This window comes from Otolemur garnettii, unplaced genomic scaffold (genome assembly GCF_000181295.1).
Source record: "Otolemur garnettii isolate 467f Iridium unplaced genomic scaffold, OtoGar3 scaffold00068, whole genome shotgun sequence".
In the NCBI taxonomy this organism is placed as follows: Eukaryota; Metazoa; Chordata; class Mammalia; order Primates; family Galagidae; genus Otolemur; species Otolemur garnettii.
In genome coordinates this window covers 6,744,685-6,767,601 of record NW_003852463.1, presented here as the reverse complement: position 1 = coordinate 6,767,601, position 22,917 = coordinate 6,744,685, and the positions used below count along the sequence as shown (strand labels likewise).

Sequence of the window (22,917 nt, the reverse complement as noted above, 5' to 3'; positions counted from 1 at the left end):
AGCCATCCCCCCGTTGTGGATGCTCTGGCCTGGTAAATGGTTCCCAGGCAGATTGAGCAGATAGAACCCCTCAGTACTGACAAAATAGGCCACTTTTTCACATTATGCCTAAAGTATATTATTACACTTCCCTCCCCCCAGGTTTCCATTTATCTCCTCCCTCAAAACCATATGTTTTAATACTCTGGTATTAGAACCTCAGACCCAGGTCTTTATCTATAGCCTGTTGAGTCATTCACTCAACTTCTTATGAATTTCATTTAAGCTGCAATGACAAAGAGTGACTTCTGCTTTGGAAAGGGCTTGAAGTTTTTTTGGTTTTAAAAGGTAGTCTTGAGAGCTTAAGCAGCAGTGGCAACAGATAGCACATCAGTAGTGTTTGGCAGAAGCACTGTCTTCCTAATCTGCTGTATTATTTTTGCTAACATTTTATTTAGAGATTTTGCATCAATATTCATAAAGGAAGTTGGACTCTTTGGCTGGGGAGGCTGTGTATCTTTGTCCATTTGTGCTTGGTGTGAAACTCACCTATGGATCTCTTGGGGTTTGCTTTTATTTTCAGTATGTGGGGTGGGAGGAATTTTTTTTTTTGACAACAATTTTAAGAATGCTAACAGAAAATCTATAGACTTTGGAACAATTTCCAAAGTTATAGGAGCTTTGGGTAATGAGCCCAGTTAACAGACAGGTGAAATGCAAAATAACAGAATGTGAAGAGAAATAATACAAGGTAAAGACAAATGAACGCCTGAGTCAAGCAATATCTGCTTTTGTTTTCCTAGATCGGGAAGTGTGCTGCACCACTGGAATGAAATCTATTACTTTGTGGAACAGTTGGCTCATAAATTCATCAGGTGAGGAATAACTGCATTTGCTTCACATGTAGTTCTCTGCCATGAATAAAACTAACCCATGTTTACAATTCTACTAATTACTAACTACTTTGGGGATGCTTTTCACAAGGTGGACTCTCAGATCCCAGGCCAGAGAATGCTTACTTCATTTTAACCTTACACAGGGGCATCACTCTGAGTGCACAGTAAAGCAATGTTAGACTCCTGGAGCCACTGAGGAGGTTTAGAGCTGAGGAGAGCTAGCACAGAACACAAGTGCTTGCATATAGACAGGAGCCAACTGACCACCCCTCGTGCGGTCTGAGGACAGGAAAGGGCTGTCCTGAAGTTTATTGATTTTGGACTAAACAGCTCCAGTGAGCAGTTTAGAGCAGCATCCAGTGGCCAAGATTAAATACCAGGAGGGGTGGATCTCCCATCAGTTTTGGCTGCTAACTGGGCACCACCACTGTGGGAAGACCATACCAGAGGAACATTTTGGAGGGTCCTAGAGCATAGCTGACGCTGGTGCACTTTATGAGCTCAGGCAACCATCCTTGGGGTGAGCTGAGTGGATCCTGTACCCCCAGAAAGGCCACATTGTCAGGGGACACTGTTTGAGAGCTTTAGAACCCCAGCCACTTGAGGACTGAATAATGACAAAGTGGCCAGGCCCTGATTGAGGGCAAATAAGTTGGGAAGACAAGACCCAATCTCCTCTGCAACTAGAAAGTAGCTCCTAGCTTCCATTTTATATAGCAAAAGCAATGTATGTGTTCTCTGTTGCCTAACACCATGACACCACCTCGTGTCCAGGCAACATATTGTGATTGATACACACACACACACACACACACACACACACACACATCAATTTCTTCCATTTTTGCTCCTTTTCACAATTTTTTCTTAATTATTTTTCCTTTTCTCTTTTTTATTGTTCTGGTTGCTTTTTGTTTTGTTTTGTTTTTTTGTCTGGCTGTAGTTTTATTTTTTCATTTTTACTTTCTTCAATAGCAAGGACTCTAACATTTTTGTTGTGGTTTTTTTAAGCTCTCTTTATTCTTTCCTACTCTTTTATTTCTCTCCTTCTTTCCTCTCTTTTGGTAGAGATTTTTCTACTTTTCTCATCTTTCCCACATAAATTTCTCACACACAGCTAAGGTATGTCCTTTTTTCTTTACTTTTATAATTGTATTATTAATTTCATTTCTTTTTCTTTTTTATTATCTTTATTCCTTTACTCTGAGTGCTGCGGGGTCAAGGCTATTCATTTGACTAGGGCATCATAGCATTAATCTGGCTCAAGGACATCACAAGCTTAGAGTCTAGGATGTCCTATCTTTGGCCTTTGGAAAGATGGTATTAGTAGGTCCCCACTATGACATACTGCTATTTTTTTTTCTTTTTCTCCTATATTTGGCAGAGGTGGTATTTTGCTTTTCCCTAGGCTGGTAAGGAACTCCTTACTTCAAGGGACCCAGTCTAGTCCCCCAAAGGCCTAGATTTGCAGGTGTGGCCATAGCACCCTGCCAATCACCACCATTTCTCCTGTTTCTCTCTTTCAATCCTTCTCTCCTTCTCATCAATTCTTTTCTTTCACCTCCTTCTGTTTTTCTCTTTCTCTTTTTCTTTTATTTTTCACTTCTCGCTCTTTACCCTTCTCTTCCTTTTGGCCTCATACCAAAAGGCCACTTCAACACCCAAGCTCTGAGGCAAGGTAGTTTAAAGTGAAGGAGGGAGTAAGAAGAGAAAAGTAGGGTGAATGAAGTGAACAAGAAGAAAACACACATGAGGAGGAACCAATCCAAAAATTCTGGCAACATGAAAAACCAAAACACAGCAACTCCACCAAGGGACCATGAAGCAACCATCACAGAGGATTCCACCTATAAAGAATTAATGGAAATGACAGCAAGGGAATTTAAAATATGGATGGTAAAGGCAATAAAGATAGTTGATGAGAAAGGAGAAAAATAGAACCAAAAAAATGGATGAAAGATATGAAGAATATAGAAAGGATATAGTGGTGCTTAAGGAATTGAAGGAGTCAATCAGGGACCTTAAAGATGCAATAGAAAGTATCAATAATAGATCAGACTATGGAGAAGAAAGAATCTTAAAGCTAGAAGATAAAGCTCTTGAGCTAACCCAGGTAGTTAAAGAGGCAGAAAAGAAGAGAGAGAAAGCAGAATATTCTCTCAAAGAATTATAGGACTTCAGGAAGCATTCAAAGATATGAAATTATAGCTTTCCCTGAAAGGGAAGAAGAACATCCCAAAGGAATGGAAGTCCTACTGGAGGATATCATAAGTGAAAATTTCCCAAGTTTCACACAAGATTCTTAAACACTTTTTTGAGAGGGCTATAGAACTCTGGGTCATTTCAATACAATAGAGCATCTCCAAGACACATTGTAATGAACCCATCCAAAATCAAGATGTAATCTCAATTAAAATACCAACATCATACTTTGAAGAACTGGAAAATATAGTTATTTATTTTGTATGGAATCAGGGGGAAAAAACTGTATAGCCAAGGCATTTCTTAGTAATAAAAATAAACCCAGAGGCATCATTCTAACAGACTTTAGGTTATGTTACAAGTCCACAGTGATCAAAACAGCATGGTATTGGTACAAAAATAGAGACACAGACACATATGGAATCAAAAAGAAAACCAAGAGATGAAACCAGTCTCTTATAGCCATCTGATCTTTGATAAACAAAACAAAAGCATACACTGGGGGAAAGATTCCCTATTCAATTAACGGTACTGGGAGAACTGGATAACCACATGTAAAAAACTGAAACTGGACCCACATCTTTCACCACTTAAATTAACTCAAGATGGATAAAAGATTTAAATCTAAGATATGAAATGATAAAAATCCTAGAAAAAAGTGTGAGTAAAACTCTTGAGAATATCAGCCTGGAGAAAGATTTTGTAAAGTAGACTTCACTGGTAATTGCAACAACAACAAAAATAAACAAATAGGACATAATTAAACTGAAAAGCTTCTGCACAGCTAAGGACACAAAAATTAAAGCAAAGAGATAAACTTCAGAATGGGAAAAAATATTTGCATGTTATTAGTCGGACAAAGGCTTGACAACTTGGGTCTGTAGAGAACTCAAATTAATCAATAAAAAAATAAAAAGAGCAAACAATCCCATCTATCACTGGGCAAGAGACATGAGCAGAACCTTCTCTAAGGAATACAGATGAATGGCTAACAAACATATGAAAAAATGTTCATTATCCCTAATCATCAAAGAAATGCAATTCAAAACCACTCTGAAATGTCACTTAACCCCTGTAAGATTAGCCCACATCTCAAATTTTCAAAGTTGCAGATGCTGGCATGGATGTAGAGAGAAGGTATCACTTTTACACTGTTGGTGGCACTGCAAATTCATACAATCTCTTTGGAAAGTAGTATGGAGAATGCCCCCAAAACTCAAATGAGACCTTTCATTTGCAAGCCCACTACTAGGCATCTACCAGAAGAAAAAAAAGTCATTTTATCATAAAGACATTTGCACTAGACTGTTATCACAGCTCAGTTTACAATCGCCAAGATATAGAAACAACCTGAATGCCCATCAAATCAGAAATGGATCAACAAACTGTAGGAATATGTACACCATGGAATATTCAGCCATACAAAATGATGGTGATTTTACATCTTTCATATTTAGCTGGATGGAGTTGAAGCACATTCTTCTAAGTAAAGCATAACAAGAATGGAAAAACAGATATCCAGTGTACTCAATACTACTATGAAGCCATTCCAAATAGGAATAAAACTCAATTCAAGTTGGGGAGAGGGGAAATGGGAGACAGAGAGAAGAGAGGAGTGGGAAATGGTGTTTTCCCACTTAATAGGCACAATGTAGGGGTATAGGGCACATCTTTTGGCTGTGGGAGACAACTACAAGATGGACTCTACCTAACAAATTCAAATATTGTGACCTGGTTGTTTGTACCCTCACATTAACCTGAAATTTAAAAAAATTTAAAAAAATAACAAACCAAGATGATTAGAAAAAGCAGATGTTAAGAGGAGAGAGGGGAGAAAAAAGTACAGGGAAAGAAAGAAACAAATACATGGGTGGTGTTAAAACATATTTAAGAGACGCATAGAAACTTGGACTTGAACAACTTCCCAACCTATCCTAGTAGGAGGCATTAAATAACTTTCAAGTTAAATAACTCTGGTAAGAAAATGCTGGCTTTTGAGGCAGGCGGTCCAATCATTGGACAGTTCCAGTTTTCAGGGAAGTCTTTTTGTCTTTGAGCCAAAACATGCTTTCCAGCACTCTCATCCTTTGGTCCTTTGGAGTGATATTAAACAAATCTGCCTCCACACCCTTAGTGGTATCTGCTGCTGTCTCTATTTGTTCTTCTTGTTGTCTGTTCCCTCTGAAGGAAAGGAGTCAAGTGAAATATACTTTGAAGTCAGGCAGATATGGGTTTGGATCCAAGCTCTATTGTGTAACCATTGCAATTTGCTTACCTTGGCTGAACTCTAGTTTACATGTAAGGCCTGTAAGAGAAAACATGTGCAAACCAACTAGTCCAGAACCTGGTGCAGAATGGGCACACAACATCTCTTTCCCAGTTCCCATAGCAAAGACAGACTCTTCACTATCTCAGAATCAAAGAAAGTTGGGGGCAGAGTGGATAGAGAGGGGACCAAGAAAGAACACTTAATCCAACCCCCTTGCTTTATAGATGAAGAAATTGAGGAACAGAGCAGTGGGCGTGGCTTGATCCAGATCATGAGGCACTTTTCTCTGGTTGTCTCCTCTGGCCCCCCTTGGCGATGGACCACCCTCAAAGTATGGGACCAACACATTACTCTCATGCACGCTTTGTTGAGGCAGGACCTATGTTCTGTTGACTGCCACAGCCCAAGTGCCCATAACAGTGCCAGACATGTAGTACATGCTCTGTCAATATTTTTGAATTAATGAATGCATGGATGATACTTATTTATTAAGTGAATTTATTTTAATAACTAGATACAGGTAGTTGAGACTGCAGAGAGAAAGTTCTTCAATAACAGTGGCTGGCTGGTGCCAGTACATGTATATCATTTCTAATCCTTGACATTTCAAATACTTTTATTTGTCTCTATTCTGACCTCCTTTTTTCCTAATTATAATTCTAATTCTTCACACTTTCCTCAAGCCTTCATAATGCCTGCCCCTCACACCCATCACTCTCAGCAGGGAGTCTTACCTCCTTGTTCACTAAGAATCCAGAGAGTAGCAGACAAGAGTTTAAGTTCCCATTGACTCCTAAAGGATGCACATATGTCCTGCCTGCCAGTCTTTGAGATCCAAGTATCCCTCCTATTTAAGACCAACCTCTCCATTTTAGTCCTGTTTTTATCCCATTGTCTCTAGTCTTCTCCTTGTTTCTCTCTTGAATTTTCTGCTACTTTTTCCCTGGCTCCTTCCTCAGAGTCTACACACATAAACTGGTCTCTCTTGCCCCTTGTACCAGAAAAATGTCAACAATCAATCTCTTTATCTTGTCTTCCTATAGATACTACCCTTTCTTTTCTGGGTTCTCATTCACATATCTCCAAAGATTGTCTCTCTGCAAATCCTTACTTCACATCCATTCCTTAACCTACTGCCATCTCACCTTCATCGTGCTATCCACCTGCTTGCTCTCACCAAGGTCACAAAGTGATGCCCTAGAGGACAAATCCAGGGAACACCTTGCAGTCTTTCCTCTGCTGGACAGAGTGGCTTCATTGGATGCAGACTTATACTTCCTTGGACCTCTCCTCCCTGATGCTGGGTCTCCTTTCATCTCACTGCTGCAGCCAGCCCTTCCCATGTCAGTGTTGGTTCTGCACATGGCTGGCTTTTCTTCTCACTGCTGGCACAGTCTCTGAACAACTTTGCCCACACATCAGAATGCTAATGACTCCCACATTATGCCTCTAGCTGAGATTCATAATGATGATGGCCTGTTGGAGACATAAATTTCCCACATTTCAGTTCTTTCTGGAGCTAAGCTCAATAGAAAGGAAGCAGTATAATGCAATGGTTAAGAGCCCAAGTTCTAGAATCAGAACATTTAGTTTCAAGCCCTAGATCTGTCATTCTCCCACTGTGTACAGTTTGGGGAAATTGCTTCATCTTTCAGGGCCTCAATTTCCATGTGTGGAAAATAAAAATGATAATATTATCAATCTCATAAAGTTGTTCCAAGTGTAATGAGATCATACATCCAAATTGCCTATGATAGTAATTGGCACATAGTAAGAACTCAATAAGGGTGGCCATTATTACAGTCTTTATGATTACTATTGTCATTTAGGAGATAGTGTCCTGCTGTTCTGGCACTGGTGATGTAGTAACAGGCAGCACGGTGTCATGCACAGAGAACCAAGGACTGTTTTAAGAGACCAGTACTCAATTCATCAGAGTGCTTGGGCTCCTACCAAGTATTAAATACCATGTTAAGGACTTCCAAAGGTGTGTCATACTGTGGTAATGTAACTTTATTCAGAGGCAGCAGGAGCAACTGGAAGTTTCACAGCAGACAAATGACAAGATCTGATTCATATTGTAGGAGCAGTGAGAAGAATGATGATAGGCAAGGCACAGCCAGGGAACAATTACAGTGGTCAGAGAGCTGAGGCGAGGTCTTGACCTAAGAGATAGGAAAGGCGACAGGTTTGAGAAACATTTTTGGGAAGTGGGAATTGTAATATTTGGAACCAGGTCAGGTGTGGGAGGCCATTGTATTTTGAAGAAATACATTAATACTATCATGGGCAAGTAAGTTGACCCCACAGGAAGACAATTCATTGCTGAAGCTACTGCAGTCTATTAGTCCACCCTGCATACTGAGAAACATGTTTGGTCCTTGGCTGAGAGTGGTTCTGTCTCCCAGGGTGTGAATGTTACACTAACAGTGCTCCCGAGCTCTGCCATATAGAAACCAAAACCATGTATGCATTAATAATGAGAAGTATGACTGCCAACTGGAATAGATATTCTTGTGGCCAGTCCCCACATTTCTTCCTCATGCGATAACCTCCTTAGGAGGCCAAGGAGAGAAATTAAAAGTTGATGGCCACCCCTCTTTCAGACCAAAGGAAGTTTGTTATATGATGTTACTGGCTGATGGCATCAAGCTGCAACAGTCTGAGACACTCTTCATTATAGAATACACCAGACTAGTGTGGAGACACTGTCATATTTTGTCCACTGGACCCCCTTTTATAGACACCATGCAGACTGGTTCCCTTTTAGGGGACTAACTCTGCAAACAGAACAGAGGACAACGGTGAATTTTATCTTTCTTAATTGTAATCCAGAGTCACTGAGTGATGGTATCAGATCCAAAGCAGCCTCCAGGATGACACAGAGGTCTTCTCTTCCATCCACAGCTTCAAGTCAGCTGCTGGCTAATAAGCGCTTCACCACAGCCCTGGAGGCCTCCTTTCAGTTGAGGGTCTTTAGCTTTGGCAGCTCTGATGGGAAGGGAAGAACAGGGAGGAAGCCCATAGGGAATGGCGTGCCACGGTCTCTGTCTGCTTTAATAGAGTTTCTTTTCCTTTCTAGTCCACAGCTCAGAATGTCCTTTATTGTCTTCTCTACTCGAGGAACCACCTTAATGAAACTGACAGAAGACAGGTAAGGATATTTCTCGTCCCTGACGAGAAAGAAGTCCACCTCTTCCCAAGTAACCCTGAGACTTATGCTCTAGTGCCAGCCTTAATCTGTCAATTATTTTAATCTAATATTTTCCTCTTTAAACCTAAGCCTTTACCTTTGTTAGGTTCAGATCACAAGTTCTATCTCTTCTGTAGATGGTAGTTTCAACATCACTTCAATTTTTAAGGGATTTGCTAAACTCTTGTATCTGTCCAAAGTCCAGAGCTGGGAGAAGCCTGGAACTTATAAAATTTATATGGCTACACGGAATTAGGGGGATCCCCTTCTTCACCTCTCTTTTCTCCAGGACCCCCCTCACACTATCTGGCCCACTGAGGCCCTCCTTTCCAAGTCCTCTAGCAAGAAAAATGGAGTTTTTCTCTGAGGTTTGTCTATCTACTGCTGTTGCCACAAAGTTCTCCACCACCTATGGGGCAAAGCCAGGAGTAATAAAAATGGGGATTCTCCCCACAGTCTTTAAACCACAGGGGCCCCTCTTCCCAGGACTTCCTAGAAATATGGGGATTTTCTTGGCCAAGGGATGGGGAACCTTTTCATGTTGGAAGACTGCATTAATTTAGCTGATCAAATAAAGCTGTGTTGAAGAAACTTCAGTTAGATATACTTAAAAATATACATTATTTTGTAAAAATCTGGCTACAATGTATTTAATAATTTCAGGAAATGAAAACTATTTGTTAATTTTAAAGTTAACTAACGTTTTAATGATTTTTTTGTGTCTGCTTTTTGTTGGAAAGCATTTGAATATTTGATTGCAACATGGAGGTCCACAATTTCAACGGATCCTCTAGATGGGGGTCTGTCATTTGTGACTTTAACAGTGTCTGATTTGGGCTAGGTAGGAGAATGTAGATTTGTAGTAATAAGTGGATGAAAACCAAGAAAACCTTTTTCAGACATGTTGCCAAAGCATTTTTCCATATTTCAACTGGATCTTTCTTAGCATCAAACAATGACTTTAAAATGTCATTCACTGAGAGCTCAGTCATTCCATCTCTAGTTCTTTAGATGCCTCGGTGATACCAACTAAGCGAGGCTGAGATGCTAATTTGAATGTGATATCATGATTCTCAAAGTCAGTGAACTTTTCATTGTATTCTCTGATTAATAGGTCCCTAACAGCTGAACATTTTCAGAGTATGTATATATATTATACTGTCCATCAATGACTTTTGCCAACTAGGGAAAATGTTCATTCAAAATTTACTTTTAGGCTCGGCCCCTGTAGCTCAGTGGCTAGGGTGCCAGCCACATACTTGGGGGCTAGGGAGGGATGGGTTTGAACCCAGCCTGGGTCTGCTAAACAACAATGACAACTACAACAACAGCAAAAAAATTACCCAGGCATTGTGGTGGGCCCCTGTAGTCCCAGCTACATGGGAGGCTGAGGCAAAAGACTCTCTTAAGCCCAAGAGTTTGAGGTTGCTGAGAGCTGTGATGCCATGGTACTCTACCAAGAGTGACACAGTGAGACTCTGTCTCAAAAAAAAGAAAAGAAAATTTGCCTTTTGAAGAAGTGTTTTGAAAAACGATAGCCTTTTTGAAAATAATTGGATTTGACTTGATAGCACACAGAACTCTGCCTTCCTATAGAAATCTTTAAATAATTTACGTTGCTGATTCTGTTCTTCATAAAATTTAACTATCTGTTCTCACACAGATAAAATTTTGGCTAACACCTGTCCCTACAATAGCGAATGCACTTTAGAAAAATACAGCTAATCCACACTCAGTACCTCATCAGGCAACTTCATCATGTTATGAAACAGGTGATGCCATGTTACATTTGCATGAATATAGTTACCAATACTTAGACAAAACTTATAACTTGTTAGAAAGTGTCACTTAAAATAGGAGCCTCAGCACAGAGATTTTGCTGATGTAAGACACAGTGCAAAGAAATAAGAGCATCTGGATCTGTTTATACTTTTTTTTAAATCTGTGCAATAAACCCTTCATGTTTTCCTGTCATGGAAGGTGCACCCTCTGTATATACACTCACTAAATTTATCAAATTTAGTCCACCTTCACCACATATATCTTAAAAGTTGTTAAAGATATTTATTCCCTGAGTTCTGTTCACAAGAGTGTCCAAAGTGAGTAACTCTTAGTAGCAAAGGAAATCTCCTGTTATGACCTGAATGAAGTATAAAATCTGAACCCTGTCAGGGGGTATCAGTTGATTCATCCAAAAAATGGAAGAATTGAATAATATACAATTAACTTTTGAAGTATGCGTGAAGTTGTTCTGTAAAGTTGCAGGCTAATTCATGCTGCTGGTCAGTTGTGGTTCTCCTTGAAGGTGGCAGTTGTTTGTACTTTGAAATGTTATCAGGGTCTAAGCATCCTACAACTTTGACAATGCATTCTTTTACAATTTCTATATCACTGAACAGCTTCCCTTTCCCCCCCTAAGTATAGAAGCTACTTTATAAGTTGCTTCAGTGACATAATTAATAGGTCTTATTGCTGCTTGAAAGAATTATCTTTGCTTTTGCTTGTCATCTTTTAATTTCTGCAGTACAACCTTTCATGGCTCTCCCTCTAATTTAAAATATTTGTGGTCCTTGTGAGTGGTATAATGCTGATGTGCACTGAATTTCTTTAATGTTAATATTGCAGTATCAAAAAGCAAGCAAATAGTCTTATCTTTAGCAGAAACAAGATAATATTGTAATTCCCAATCTTCATTTAAAAATCTGCTTTCTTTCTTCAGAATTCTCTTGGTCTTCTTTGACATCATGGGCTTTTGAGCAGACAGAATTAAAAAATACTGTTGAGCGGTGTGACTTCACAAACAGAAACACAGTACACCATTGTCAAAAGCTGATAACAGAGACTGGTGGATCTAACCCCCATAAACTCTTACCAAGTAGCCTTGTGTGGCAGTGGCTGTAGTCAGGCAGGTGAAGTTAGAACTAAATCATGATGTAGGGGCCACCAATTTAGCCCTTACGGCTTACTAATGTTCTAATGGTGCTGGTCGATCTGGGAGAATTACTTCATTGAAACTTACTTTATTCTTTGGTATTTTAAATATGATCGCTTTAAAAATAAAATTAAAATATGAGAGACTAACAAAACATATTAGTAAAAATAAAAGGATTTGTTCTATAAAATTAGGATTCAGTCCAAAGACTGCACTTAAGACCTAGAAGGACATAGGTTCCCCATCTCTGTTCTTGGTCTTAGGTGATAGCTCATGCCACTGCCCTGTGATTAAGATCCACCCTCAGGTTAAAGCCATAAGAAAAAAAGAGAAGGAAAAATCTAGACCTCACCACTGTTTGGGTCATTTCTCCAGGTTTTATTTAACTCTCCTCTCTGATCTGCCAGTGAAGACCTTTCAGAATCTTTACTTCATTGCTTTTTTATTTTATTCAAAGTTTTTTGGTGTAATCAGCAAGATATAGGCAGTAACAAATGTATTCTCTCTTGGCTGCTGTTACTTCCATTTTATAGATGAGAACAATGAGATTCAAAGAGTTTCGATAACTTGCTGAGATCAAAAAGCTAGTGATCGGCAGAACTAGCATTCTGTTTGTAGATGCAAAATTTGGTCCAACACTTGCACTTTTCATTATATCATGTTCTAAAATTTCTTAGCTTCATCAGTTTAAACAATTGAGAAATTGTAATCATTTTTTGATCATTTCATTAGTATGATAGAGTGTGTAATATCTATTTAAGCATTGTTTAGAATAATCCTATACAATAATTACCAGGATATAAGATTCTCTGTGAACTCTAAGGATAGTCCTGTTCCCAACACTAATTAAAATATTTTAAATGTGTCATGATTTGGAAATGAGATCATGTCAGGGAAGTCCAACTGTTCATTTAAAAGAAATCAGGAATAGAAGTTCAATTTAATCAAATGCATTTTGCCATCTATTAAAATGGTTCAGTTTTTTTCTTTTACCCACTTGTACAGTGACATTTATTATAAACATTTTATTTGGCTCGGCGCCTATAGCTCAACCGGCTAAGGCGCCAGCCACGTACACCTAAGGTGGTGGGTTCGAATCCCCAGCCCGGACCCACCAAAACAGCAATCACGGCTGCAACCAAAAACTAGCCAGGCGTTGTGGCAGGCGCCTGTAGTCCCAGCTACTAGGGAGGCAGAGGCAGGAGACTCACTTGAGCCCAGGAGTTGGAGGTTGCTGTGAGCTGTAATGCCATGGCACTCTACCCAGGGGGACAGCTTGAGGCTCTATCTCAAAAAAAAAAAAAAAAAAAAAACATTTTATTTTACTTTATTTTTGGACAGGGCTGGATTGGCCCGCCACCTCTGGCATATGGAGCTGGCGTCCTACCCTTTTGAGCTACAGGTGCCACCCTAAAAACATTTTTTAACATTGGATTATTTTTTATTTCTCATTACACTAGTTATAAGATATCCTTTTAAGGCATACCCCAATTCTATTTTCTGCATATTATTCAGAAATTTAGTATCCCTTTTCATAATTGTGACTGAGTTGTCCATTTGTTTTTAGTTTAAATCAATACTTCTGGAATTTATTATGTTGTAAAGAATAAGGCCAACATCTAACATTTTTATCCCTACCTGTTGAGCCAGTTTTTCCAAAACCACTATAGAATGGTCTTTTACCAATAACTTGAAAAGCTGACAGACTTCAGTCCATTACTAAGTTGCCTCCATTCTGTTTTTATGTCTGTTTCTATGTTGACAAAGGACATAAAACAAATAGACCATATTGCTTTAATTAATTTTAAAATCGGGAGGACCAATCTTTCTTCATTGTTAATCTTGGGCAAAAATCTCCTTGGTTCTTTGTGGATTTTTCCAGCTATGTACATTTTAAGTAATTTTTTATGCTCCAAAATGTCCTTAAGGTTTTCATTTGAATTGTATGAAAAGTACAAATTAAATCTAACAACAATGACATTGCATTTTTACTATATTTGTTTTCTTATTTAAGAATCGATCACTTTTATGTCCCTCATTAAGATTTTAGACTTTTCTGCAGGTTAGTTTTATGCAGTGTTTGTTAACTTTATTCCCAGGCATTTTAAGGTTTTTCTTCCATTGTGAATGAAATGTTTTTCTGTTGTATTTTTTAAATTGTTATTGTTCACTGTAGACCAGTGAACCTATAGTTTGTGGTCTATGGAATTTTAGTAAACTTTATGAAATGATTGACAAAAATTTGCATGTCAGTGGGTTTTCCATAGAAGAGAACATATAATTTGCATCAGAAGAGGCCTACAATTCCTCCCCACCGGAAAAAAAAAAAAAATCCTTAAAAAATATTGGTTTGGGGGAAAACAATAGTTTTCCAATAGGTTTTGTAGATTTATTTCTTATTCTGCCATTTTAGTGAAACATTCTATTAGTTCTAATACTTTCCCAATTAATTTTGGAGTTGTTTTCCAATAAGATGATTATGGTATTTGTAACTAATGATAACCTCTGTCTTCTTTTCTGATATTTATAGTTATTATATTTTCCCCTGTGTCTTCTTACATTGGTTAAAACTTTCAGACTTTAATTCCCAGTTAGGTTTTACAATTATGTCCTTTATTGGATGTTGACTTTGTAGAGAAATTTTATTTACTATGTTAAGGCATAAGTCTTCAAATGCAAGATTATTTAAAAATTTTTATCAGAAATAGTTAATTTTTATGAAATATCCTTTTGACATATCAAAGTATAACAGGTGCTCAAAGTGGTTCCCGTTAGCATCCAGACACTTCTGATGGTGGTGAACTACTACTTGAGCAATGCTGAAGAAAAGACTTGCTGCAGTGCAAGGCCCCCTGCATCTTCCCTTGTCCACATCACCCACAGTACCACACATCTCAAACTTATAAATGCAGGCAATTATCGGGCAGGTTGGAGGTTCTGTTGCATACTCACACCTCCATTGTCATTGTACTTCCACAACTCTCTCAAATTTCAGATAGCACTTTAAAAATGGTCTTGTGCTCCCCATCATTTTCTTTGACTGTCCCTCCTATCTCTTGGGTACCCTAGCATTCATTTGATTGATGCCATCTTTTGAGCAAACGTCACACTACACATTGCTACACATAATTTACAGAGATAATGTCTCTAAATGTGTATAGAGTTATTTGGCACTCCTGGTTTATATTTTCTGTGCCAACAGAATCTATTTAAGTGTAAGTCTTTTCATGCATTGTGTATAGTACTTTGTACAGTACTTCAGCCATCCATCTTAAAAAATGTTTCTTATTTTTTTATGATTACCTTTTTTTGTCCATTCATTAGATTCTTAAATCTAGCCAGCATCTCTTTTGTACTCTTAAGTATAATTTTTTACTCTTTCTGTCATTTCTCCTTGAGTTCTAGGAGAATATTTCTATTGTGTTCTGTAATTCACCAATCTTTCTATTTTGTGTTTTGTGTTCTGTTTTTGGAGTAGCCACCCTACTTTCACTAATTCTTTTGTGTTTTTCAGCCATTCTTTCATCTTTATGAGTACTTCCTTATTCCTATATTTTTTCTGGGAGTTGAGGGCATGTGTGAGACAGACCTTGCTATTATTTTAGAAATGGAATGTCTTCACTATAAATATTAATCAGAATTTGTTATATGTGTTCCTCTTTCTTATATGAATTTATTTCAAAGGGGGATAGTGTCCCACATTCCTAACATTGGTCCTCTTCTTCCCTCCTGCTGAGAGTTTTCTTGAGTATAATGACTTTTAAAAAAAGGAGCCAGCTAGGTTTTTCAGGTTTGGGATTTGGCGTGAGTTCTGTTAGAGATCAGGCAAGATCCTGTAGAAAATGTTGAGATCCTAAACTAAGGAAAATGGGAAAGTGTATACCTAGTGTAATTTTTTTTTCTTAGACAAATAGATACTACAGTCTTTCCAAGGTAGGGAGGAAGCTGAACCCAAAGGAAAAGGTCAGGTATACATGTACACATGTTGGATCACTTTAAGTAAAAACTTCTTCCCGTCACTCCCCCCCCCCCCGCCCCTTCCTGGTTTTCTTCTTGTGAGCTGAGATTACTGGATGGTGGGTCTTTCCCTCATTCTGGTCTCACCAGCTCCATGTCATGTAGGTATTCTAAGTTTATGGCCTGAGTATGGCACCTTTGCCTAATTTCCAGCAGTGAAAAAACATTTTCTCTATTATACTGGTTCAGCTATTTCTACAGCAATTTGAAAGGGAAGAGAGAGTTAAAATGTGTAGACCAAGATCACTATCTTTGACTGGAAATTTCACCTTCCTTCCAAACTTTGCAAGATTAAAAAACAGAGCATAACAAAACAACTATGGGTCAAAGAAATATTTTATTTTATCCAACCCACTGACCTCATTCACTGCTGAGGAAAATGATTCCCAGAGAGCTTGAGTTATTCACTGAAATACATTCATGCACTCAGTGGCAGCACAATGTTTTTTTAACTCACAAAACTAAAATTTTAAATTTTACAATACATTCCGCAGTTACTCAGTACACACTGCCTCCGCATGTATGCTGCTGTTCTTCCTTCTTACCTCTGGATATTCCAGTGGAAACCAACACCATGTATATGTGCCTGTCTGTGTGTTTACACGCAATCTTTTATTAAGGGGCTATTATATACCAATGCCTATGATACTTTCCCCATAATATAATAATTTTCCCTATAATAAGATAACAGGATTATTATGAGAATTACGTTATTTATCATATGTATTATTATAGATGGAGATAATTGAGGCAGAGAAGGTTTAAGGCCACTCTGATGTAAAAATTAGGAACCTGAATTTGAACTTAGGAAGCACGGCCTCAATATTCATGTTCTTAATTACTGTACCATAGGATTTCCCACAGCTTTACTATCATGCACAATTTTAAATTTAAAACACATCTAAATATGCACAATTCACCACCCAAACTCTCTTTGACTTCTTAAGGAAACAGTTTTCTGAAAGCCTGTGCCCTCTACACATTTTATCTTCATGGACTTTTAAAAACTGAAGCTTGGAAATACTCCCAAAGAGGTAAAGAGGTAGCATCAGCGTTTCACAGATGGGGTAAGCCGTTAAGCGTCTTGCTCTTTGTTTAAGGAGGTGGAGCGAAAGCCACAGACTCCTTGGCTCAAACTGCTGAGTGGAAACCAGGAGGCCACACTTCTCTCTGCCTTCAGTCATCCTTTGGTTTGGTTGAGAGTGCGGTTTTGCCATTAGTGTCACAGGAGAAAATGACATATTCTGAACACATCACTTGATTCCTGGAGCAGAATGATTATAGACTGCCATTACCAAGAGACGTAGTTCCAGAATCCTTTTCTAAATTTAAAATAACGGTAGAGAAAAAGAGTCTTCAGACATTCAGTGCTTGAAAGGAACTTGGATGCTTTCCATTTTGGGTTATTTATTTTATTGCAAGAAGCTTTGATGGCATAATTAAGAGAAATGACAAGGGAGTGGGTCATTTGTTTATTCTCCTGTCCTGCTGATTGAGAGACATCATGTGGTCTGGGTTCATGGGCAAGTTTCTTACCTCACAGAACTGTTGGAAGGATTAACAAGGCAGGCACGTAGTAAGTGCTCAATAAATATTAATTGTTTACTATTGTTGTTTTTAAGAGTTTTGATAAATAGCTTATCCTTCTGAACAAGCCTTGCCTCACAGCATGTCACAACATGTCCAACAACAGTAGTCACAGCATGTCCAACAACAATTCAAAGAGTGGGTCCCCAGCTCTCCCTGACACACATCCTTCTGTGGTATTATTAACTTTCCCCAGTCTATCCTTACATAGAGAGATACAGGTAGAAAATATTGCCTGTAAAGTAGTATTGTTTCCTTTGTTTAATGGTTCCAACAAGACTGCTTCCAAACGAGTGTACAGGCAGTGTCTTTAGAGGACGTTTGTCTACAGGCTTCCCATGTTGAGCCATAACACCAGTAAAAGAACCCACCTTAGAACAATTCAGCAGGTCTGGGAACAGATTGATTTGTGAGAGTAGTGTAGTCCAATGCTTCTCAAACTCTTTCTCTGGAGTACCCTATTAGCAGAATAAAGTAAAAGGGTCCCCCTGGAGCCCTAAAGTATAGGTTGAAGTAGTTGATTAAAAGCAAGAAGTTTCTTCAAAGTTCTTTCATCTTAAAAATACATGCACATTTGTATTGTATTTTATAATATAATTCCGTTTTATATTATGTTACATAAAAATTATGTTCATTCTCAAATTTGGGAGAACAATTTATGCTCCAGAAAAAAAAATTGTACATCTCTTGTGTTTTTGTAAAATGTAAAACTTACATACCAAGTTTGTATTTAGTGGAGGAAATACAGACTCTAGAACAGGACCCAGTCTGTGCCCCACCACAATGTGCACGTGACTGCACATCTCTGAGTCTGCTTTCTCACATGGAAAATGAAGATAGTAATGCCCACCATATAAAACGGTTATGAGGCTTTTGTGAATTAATGTATGGAACATATCCAGCAGAGAGCCTGGCCAATTGTTCCTACTACCCCCTCACCTATTACTCTCATAGGACAAATACAAATTAAGGGTAAAAACTGGATAGGACAGAGATATAGAGAAGAACCTGAACAAAAAAGCCTTACTGGGTTCCCCTAATTTATAACCATCAGAGCATACCCACTTTGTCCAGTCATACTTCTCCATGACTGGCCACTCTGTCAAACTTCAGCACATAAATACACTGTTTGGTCTTCATTTCTGAAGTCTCCTGTGAAGTAGTGGCCTGAGCCATGAACCTTACCATGATACTTTTCTTCCCTACTAAAGCTTATTGACCAAGATGGAAAATATAATACTTTGGAAGTATTTCTTGTCTTAACAGAAGGTGTACAGGCAGGATGAAGATGGTCTGATTTATTTACACAATCACACAGGGAGCTACTGCAAGTCATTCTCCACAATGCACTGAGTGGGATGGTACAAAATGCACCATAAGACTTGGGGCTCACCTGGTTTTGCTGATATATTAAAATGGGTTGCAAGTCAGTACAGTAAATGACTTATTGCTCCATCAGTAATTTTGGTTATAAACAAACAAACAAATAGAGCAGCATCCAGAAACATTTCTGTTGTCTGGATGATGACAGCCAGGCAAACTTCAGAAGTGACCAATACAATTGAAGAACAGCAGTGTTCCCATACATGCAAGCTAGCCAGCCACAGCCAACAAATTTCCTGTGCCCTACAAAAGCAATCCCACATCTGAAGTGACACTTCTGTCTGTCACCTGACTCTTAACTCCTTGGCTGCCAGCGTAGGTGATCTGTTGAACACCAAAGTGCTGGCTCTGACACCCCTTGACTGCCTCCTCATGAACCTCTGAGTTAACCTTTGCTTTTCACCTTTAACAGATAATTTTCATCTCTTAATTATTTGAGGTGTTAACAAAAGTATAGAAAAAAAAGCTAAGGAACGCCCGTTATCTTCCATCATCCTCCATGAAGCTCGTGAAATAAAAGACGACAGGCCACACCCCGTATGTGCGCTTCTCCTATCTCTTTCCTCATCACTATTTTGAATTTGGAGTCTGTCATTTTAGTGGGTGCTGCACACTTTTAGATGCCCATAAGCAAGATGCATATGTTAACATTTATTAAAATGGACGTATTGTTTGAATTTTTCTTGAACTTGCTTTTATCCTTAACATTACGTTTTCTGTTGTAATAATGTCTCACACATACTAATCTGCAACCTTATTCATGTCTTATTCATGGACTTTATTTCTAACTTTCGCTATTATAAATAAGACTGCAGTGAACATCTTGCGCTAGCCCCCTGTTGAGAGGTGTAGAAGCAAGAATTTCTTTATTTTATTACCTTTGTTTTATTGCTCTTCACTTTATGGCACATCACAGATTTTGTATTTTTTACAAATTCAAGGTTTATGCAAGCCTTTGAGCAAGCCTATTTGTGCCATTTTTTTTTAACAGCATGCGCTTATTTTGTGTCTTTGTCATATTTTGGTAATTCTCACAATATTAAAACATCTATTATTTTTATGTCTCTATGGTGATCTGTGATCAGTGATCTTTGAAGTTACCATTATTACTTGTTTTGGGGTGCTACAGGCAATGCCTATATAAGACAGTGAACTTAATCAATAAATTGTGCGTGTTCTGACTGTTCTACCAAGCAGCGTTTCCTCTGTCTCCCTCCTTCTCCCTATTCTCAGGCCTCCCTATTTCATGAGACAAAACAACATTGAAATTGAGCCAATTCATAACTCTACATTAGCCTCTAACTGTTCAGGTGAAATAAGGAGTTGCATATCTCTCACTTTAAACCCAAAGCTAGAAATGATTAAGTTCATTGAGGAAGGCATGTTAAAAACCACGACAGGTGAAAACTAAGCCTCTTGTGCCAGTTAGCAAAGGAAATGAATGCAAAGGAAAAGTTCTTCAAAACAATTAAAAGTGCTACTCTGGTGAATATGTAAATCTTAAAAAAAATTTTTGAAACAGCCTTATTATTGATATGTGGAAAGTTTTAGTGGTGTGAACAGAAGACCAAACTAGCCGCAACATTCCATCAAGCCAAAGCCTCATCTAGAGCAAGGCCCTAACTCTCTTCAGTTCTGCAGAGGATGAGCAAAGTGAGGAAGCTATAGAAGAAAAGTTTGAAGCTAGGAGAGGTTGGTTCATCAAGTTTAAGGAAGAAAGCCATCTCCATAATATAAAAGTGCAAGTGAAGTAGCAATTGCTGTTGTAGAAGTTGCAGCAAGTTATCCAGAATGTCTAGCTAAGATCATTGATAAAGGTAGTTACACTAAATAACAGATTTTGAATGTAGGCAAAACAGCCATGTATTGTAGGAAGATGCCATCTAGGACTTTCAAAGCTAAAAAGAAGAAGTTAAAGCCTGGCTTCAAAGCATCAAAAGACAGGCTGACTCTGTTTTTTAGGGGCTAATGTAGCCAATGACTTTAAGTTGAAGTCAATACTTAGCTGTGATTCCAAAAATCCTAGAGCCCTTAAGAATTATGCAAAATCTACTGTGCCTATGTTGTATAAATGGAACAACAAAGCCTACATTTGTTCACAGCATAGTTTATTGAATATTTTAAATCCACTGTTTAGATCTACTGCTCAGAAAAAAGATGCTTTTCAAAAGGAATCTCATTGACTATTCATTGATGGTGTATCTGTGCACTTGGTCACCCAAAGGCTCTGATGGAAGCAGAACCCTCCGTTGGCAAAATGATTAGAACTTATTGAAAGCTCAGGTGTTTGTTAACTTTTTTTTAGCAATAAAGTATTTTTTAAGTTAAGGTATATAATTTTTTTAAAATGATGCCTTTCCACACTTAATCTACTACAGTATAGTGTAAACATAACTTTTATATGAACTGGAAATCAAACAATTCATGTGACTCACTTTGTTAGAGTTATCACTTTATTGCAATATTCTGGAACTGAACTTGTGATATCTCTGAATTATGCTATATATAAACCAGAGGTTGAATTATTAGGCCTTAGAGCATGTGAATATATAACTCCACTAGGTATTATTTAATTGTTCTCCAAAGAAGATATGCTAATTTCCACTCCTATTACTGATTTGTGAGAGTTCTCATTACCCCATATACTCCTGACACCTTGATGTTATTCCCCACTTTTCTTCTCAAACTGATTGTACCCACAAATGACTTGAGCTTTGGATTATCTGGTGTTGACTGAGCATCCTCTTGCCCACTCCCACCTCTGGCCAACCTTGCTCCAAAGTGTGACAGGGAAGCCTGTCTTTACTAGAGAACTGTAGCCTACACTAGCCTACAGTTAGTAGATGTGTCCTGATCAAAATAGAAGACTCCTGCCTGTCATCTGCCTTAGGGCTGTGCACTTATGGCTTCCACTCCAGAAGATGACACAGGGCTCCAGAAGTGTCTGCTGCACAGGACATGGTAAAATGCCACTCTCTCCTGTGCCCTCCAAATACTCACTGTGGTCATTGACACTGAGCTAAGTACATCATCCTGGCTATTATAAATGCTCACCTGAAAGACCAGGAAAGACCCAGTCTTTACTAGACTAAGAAGAGCATCGAATAGAAGGTTCTCACAACACTAAGTTGAGTTCAGTGACCCTGAAGATAGACGGTCTTTCTTTCCACCATTCCCATATCCTACAAAGTATGGTGCATCTGGGGAAAAGGGTTTATGATGGTTAAGTTTAATAGGGTTTGCTTCAAAAGCCCACTGGTGCTATAGAAAACCACAGGGTGAAAAACCACTGCATAAATGAGCAATCAACAAAAATAGAGCTTTATAAAGAGGAATTTGGACAAATTAATCATATTCTGTGATTAAACTGTTACTCCTATCTTTTATGCCAGTTAAAGCTGTAACCTTTGGAAGTTCCTTAATGGGCTCCTCTCTTTGTCAACGTCAGTTACTGGTCTGTAGTAGACTCTGTGTTATGTCATGGACTACTTCTGTCTGCCATGTGTGGCCTCTCCAGTTCCCAGCAGATATCCAGGTTCCATTTCTGCTGACTCTTTGGTCCCCAAATAAAATGAGATGCGGTATTCTGAGCTGGAAGAGACCAGGTAGATCTGAGAGTTCCACACCTTCATTTTACAGTTGGGAAAACTAAAGTTCAGGGAGGTTATCTGACAAGCCTAGCACATGGCAGAACTAGATTCCAATCCCAAGTCTTCCCCCAATGTCCAGGGAAAACATCGAACAAAAGCACCAAGCTCATCTTTGAAGAAACCAAGAAATACTTAAACTATAAAAATAATTCATCTGAGGACAGAAGGGAAAGGAAAGAAGAGTGGCAAATAATATAGCACTATGGAAAATGGTCAAACACAATCTTTCAGAAGGATTTATTAAAAAAGAACAAGCTATGTAGCCTTGAAGAACCCTGGAAATCTCAACAACTAGATCCTGCAGAAGTCAAGGAAGGGTAGAAGATGAAAGCTGTAACATTGTTTAAAGATTTATGTAGGACCCAGTTCAACTTTCAGAAATCACCTCTTGCTCCTAGTACAGTACAAAAATTACCCCATCTCCACTTCCACCAGAAAAGAGAAGTTTGTTATTTTCTGGCAAAATTGCATAAGAATGGTCTCATAGTCAGGGACACAAGGCACAGGGAGATTATGGAAACATCTGGAAAACAAATGTTGCTACTTCCAGGCTTCCCCCTTATTCACGCTCAGATTTAAAACCTGAGGAAGAGTTTGAAAACTACTTCTCTTTAGGAATAAATGTCTCAAAGGGGAAAAAAAATGTATATACACTAAATTTGAAGGTCTTCAGCAAAAAAAAAAATGTATTAATAAAACCTGGTCATCACCAATTGGCATGCCCCGCCATGTACACACATCTTCCAGCGAGCCATTTAGTCCCTCTCATTCAGTATGAACAGCCAAGGATCACTAACCATTTGAAGTGC

At 38.5% G+C, this 22,917-nt stretch overlaps 1 protein-coding gene across 1 annotated transcript in view; it reads left to right on the top strand.

The window, feature by feature from the left end:
- ANTXR1 (anthrax toxin receptor 1) overlaps positions 1-22,917 on the top strand; it is a 241,927-nt gene that overhangs the window by 27,777 nt on the left and 191,233 nt on the right. Inside the window, exons 2-3 of the mRNA XM_023515283.1 lie at positions 783-854; positions 8,429-8,500. Coding sequence (XP_023371051.1) covers positions 783-854; positions 8,429-8,500 — 144 coding nt within the window. The remainder of the gene's footprint in view (positions 1-782; positions 855-8,428; positions 8,501-22,917) is intronic.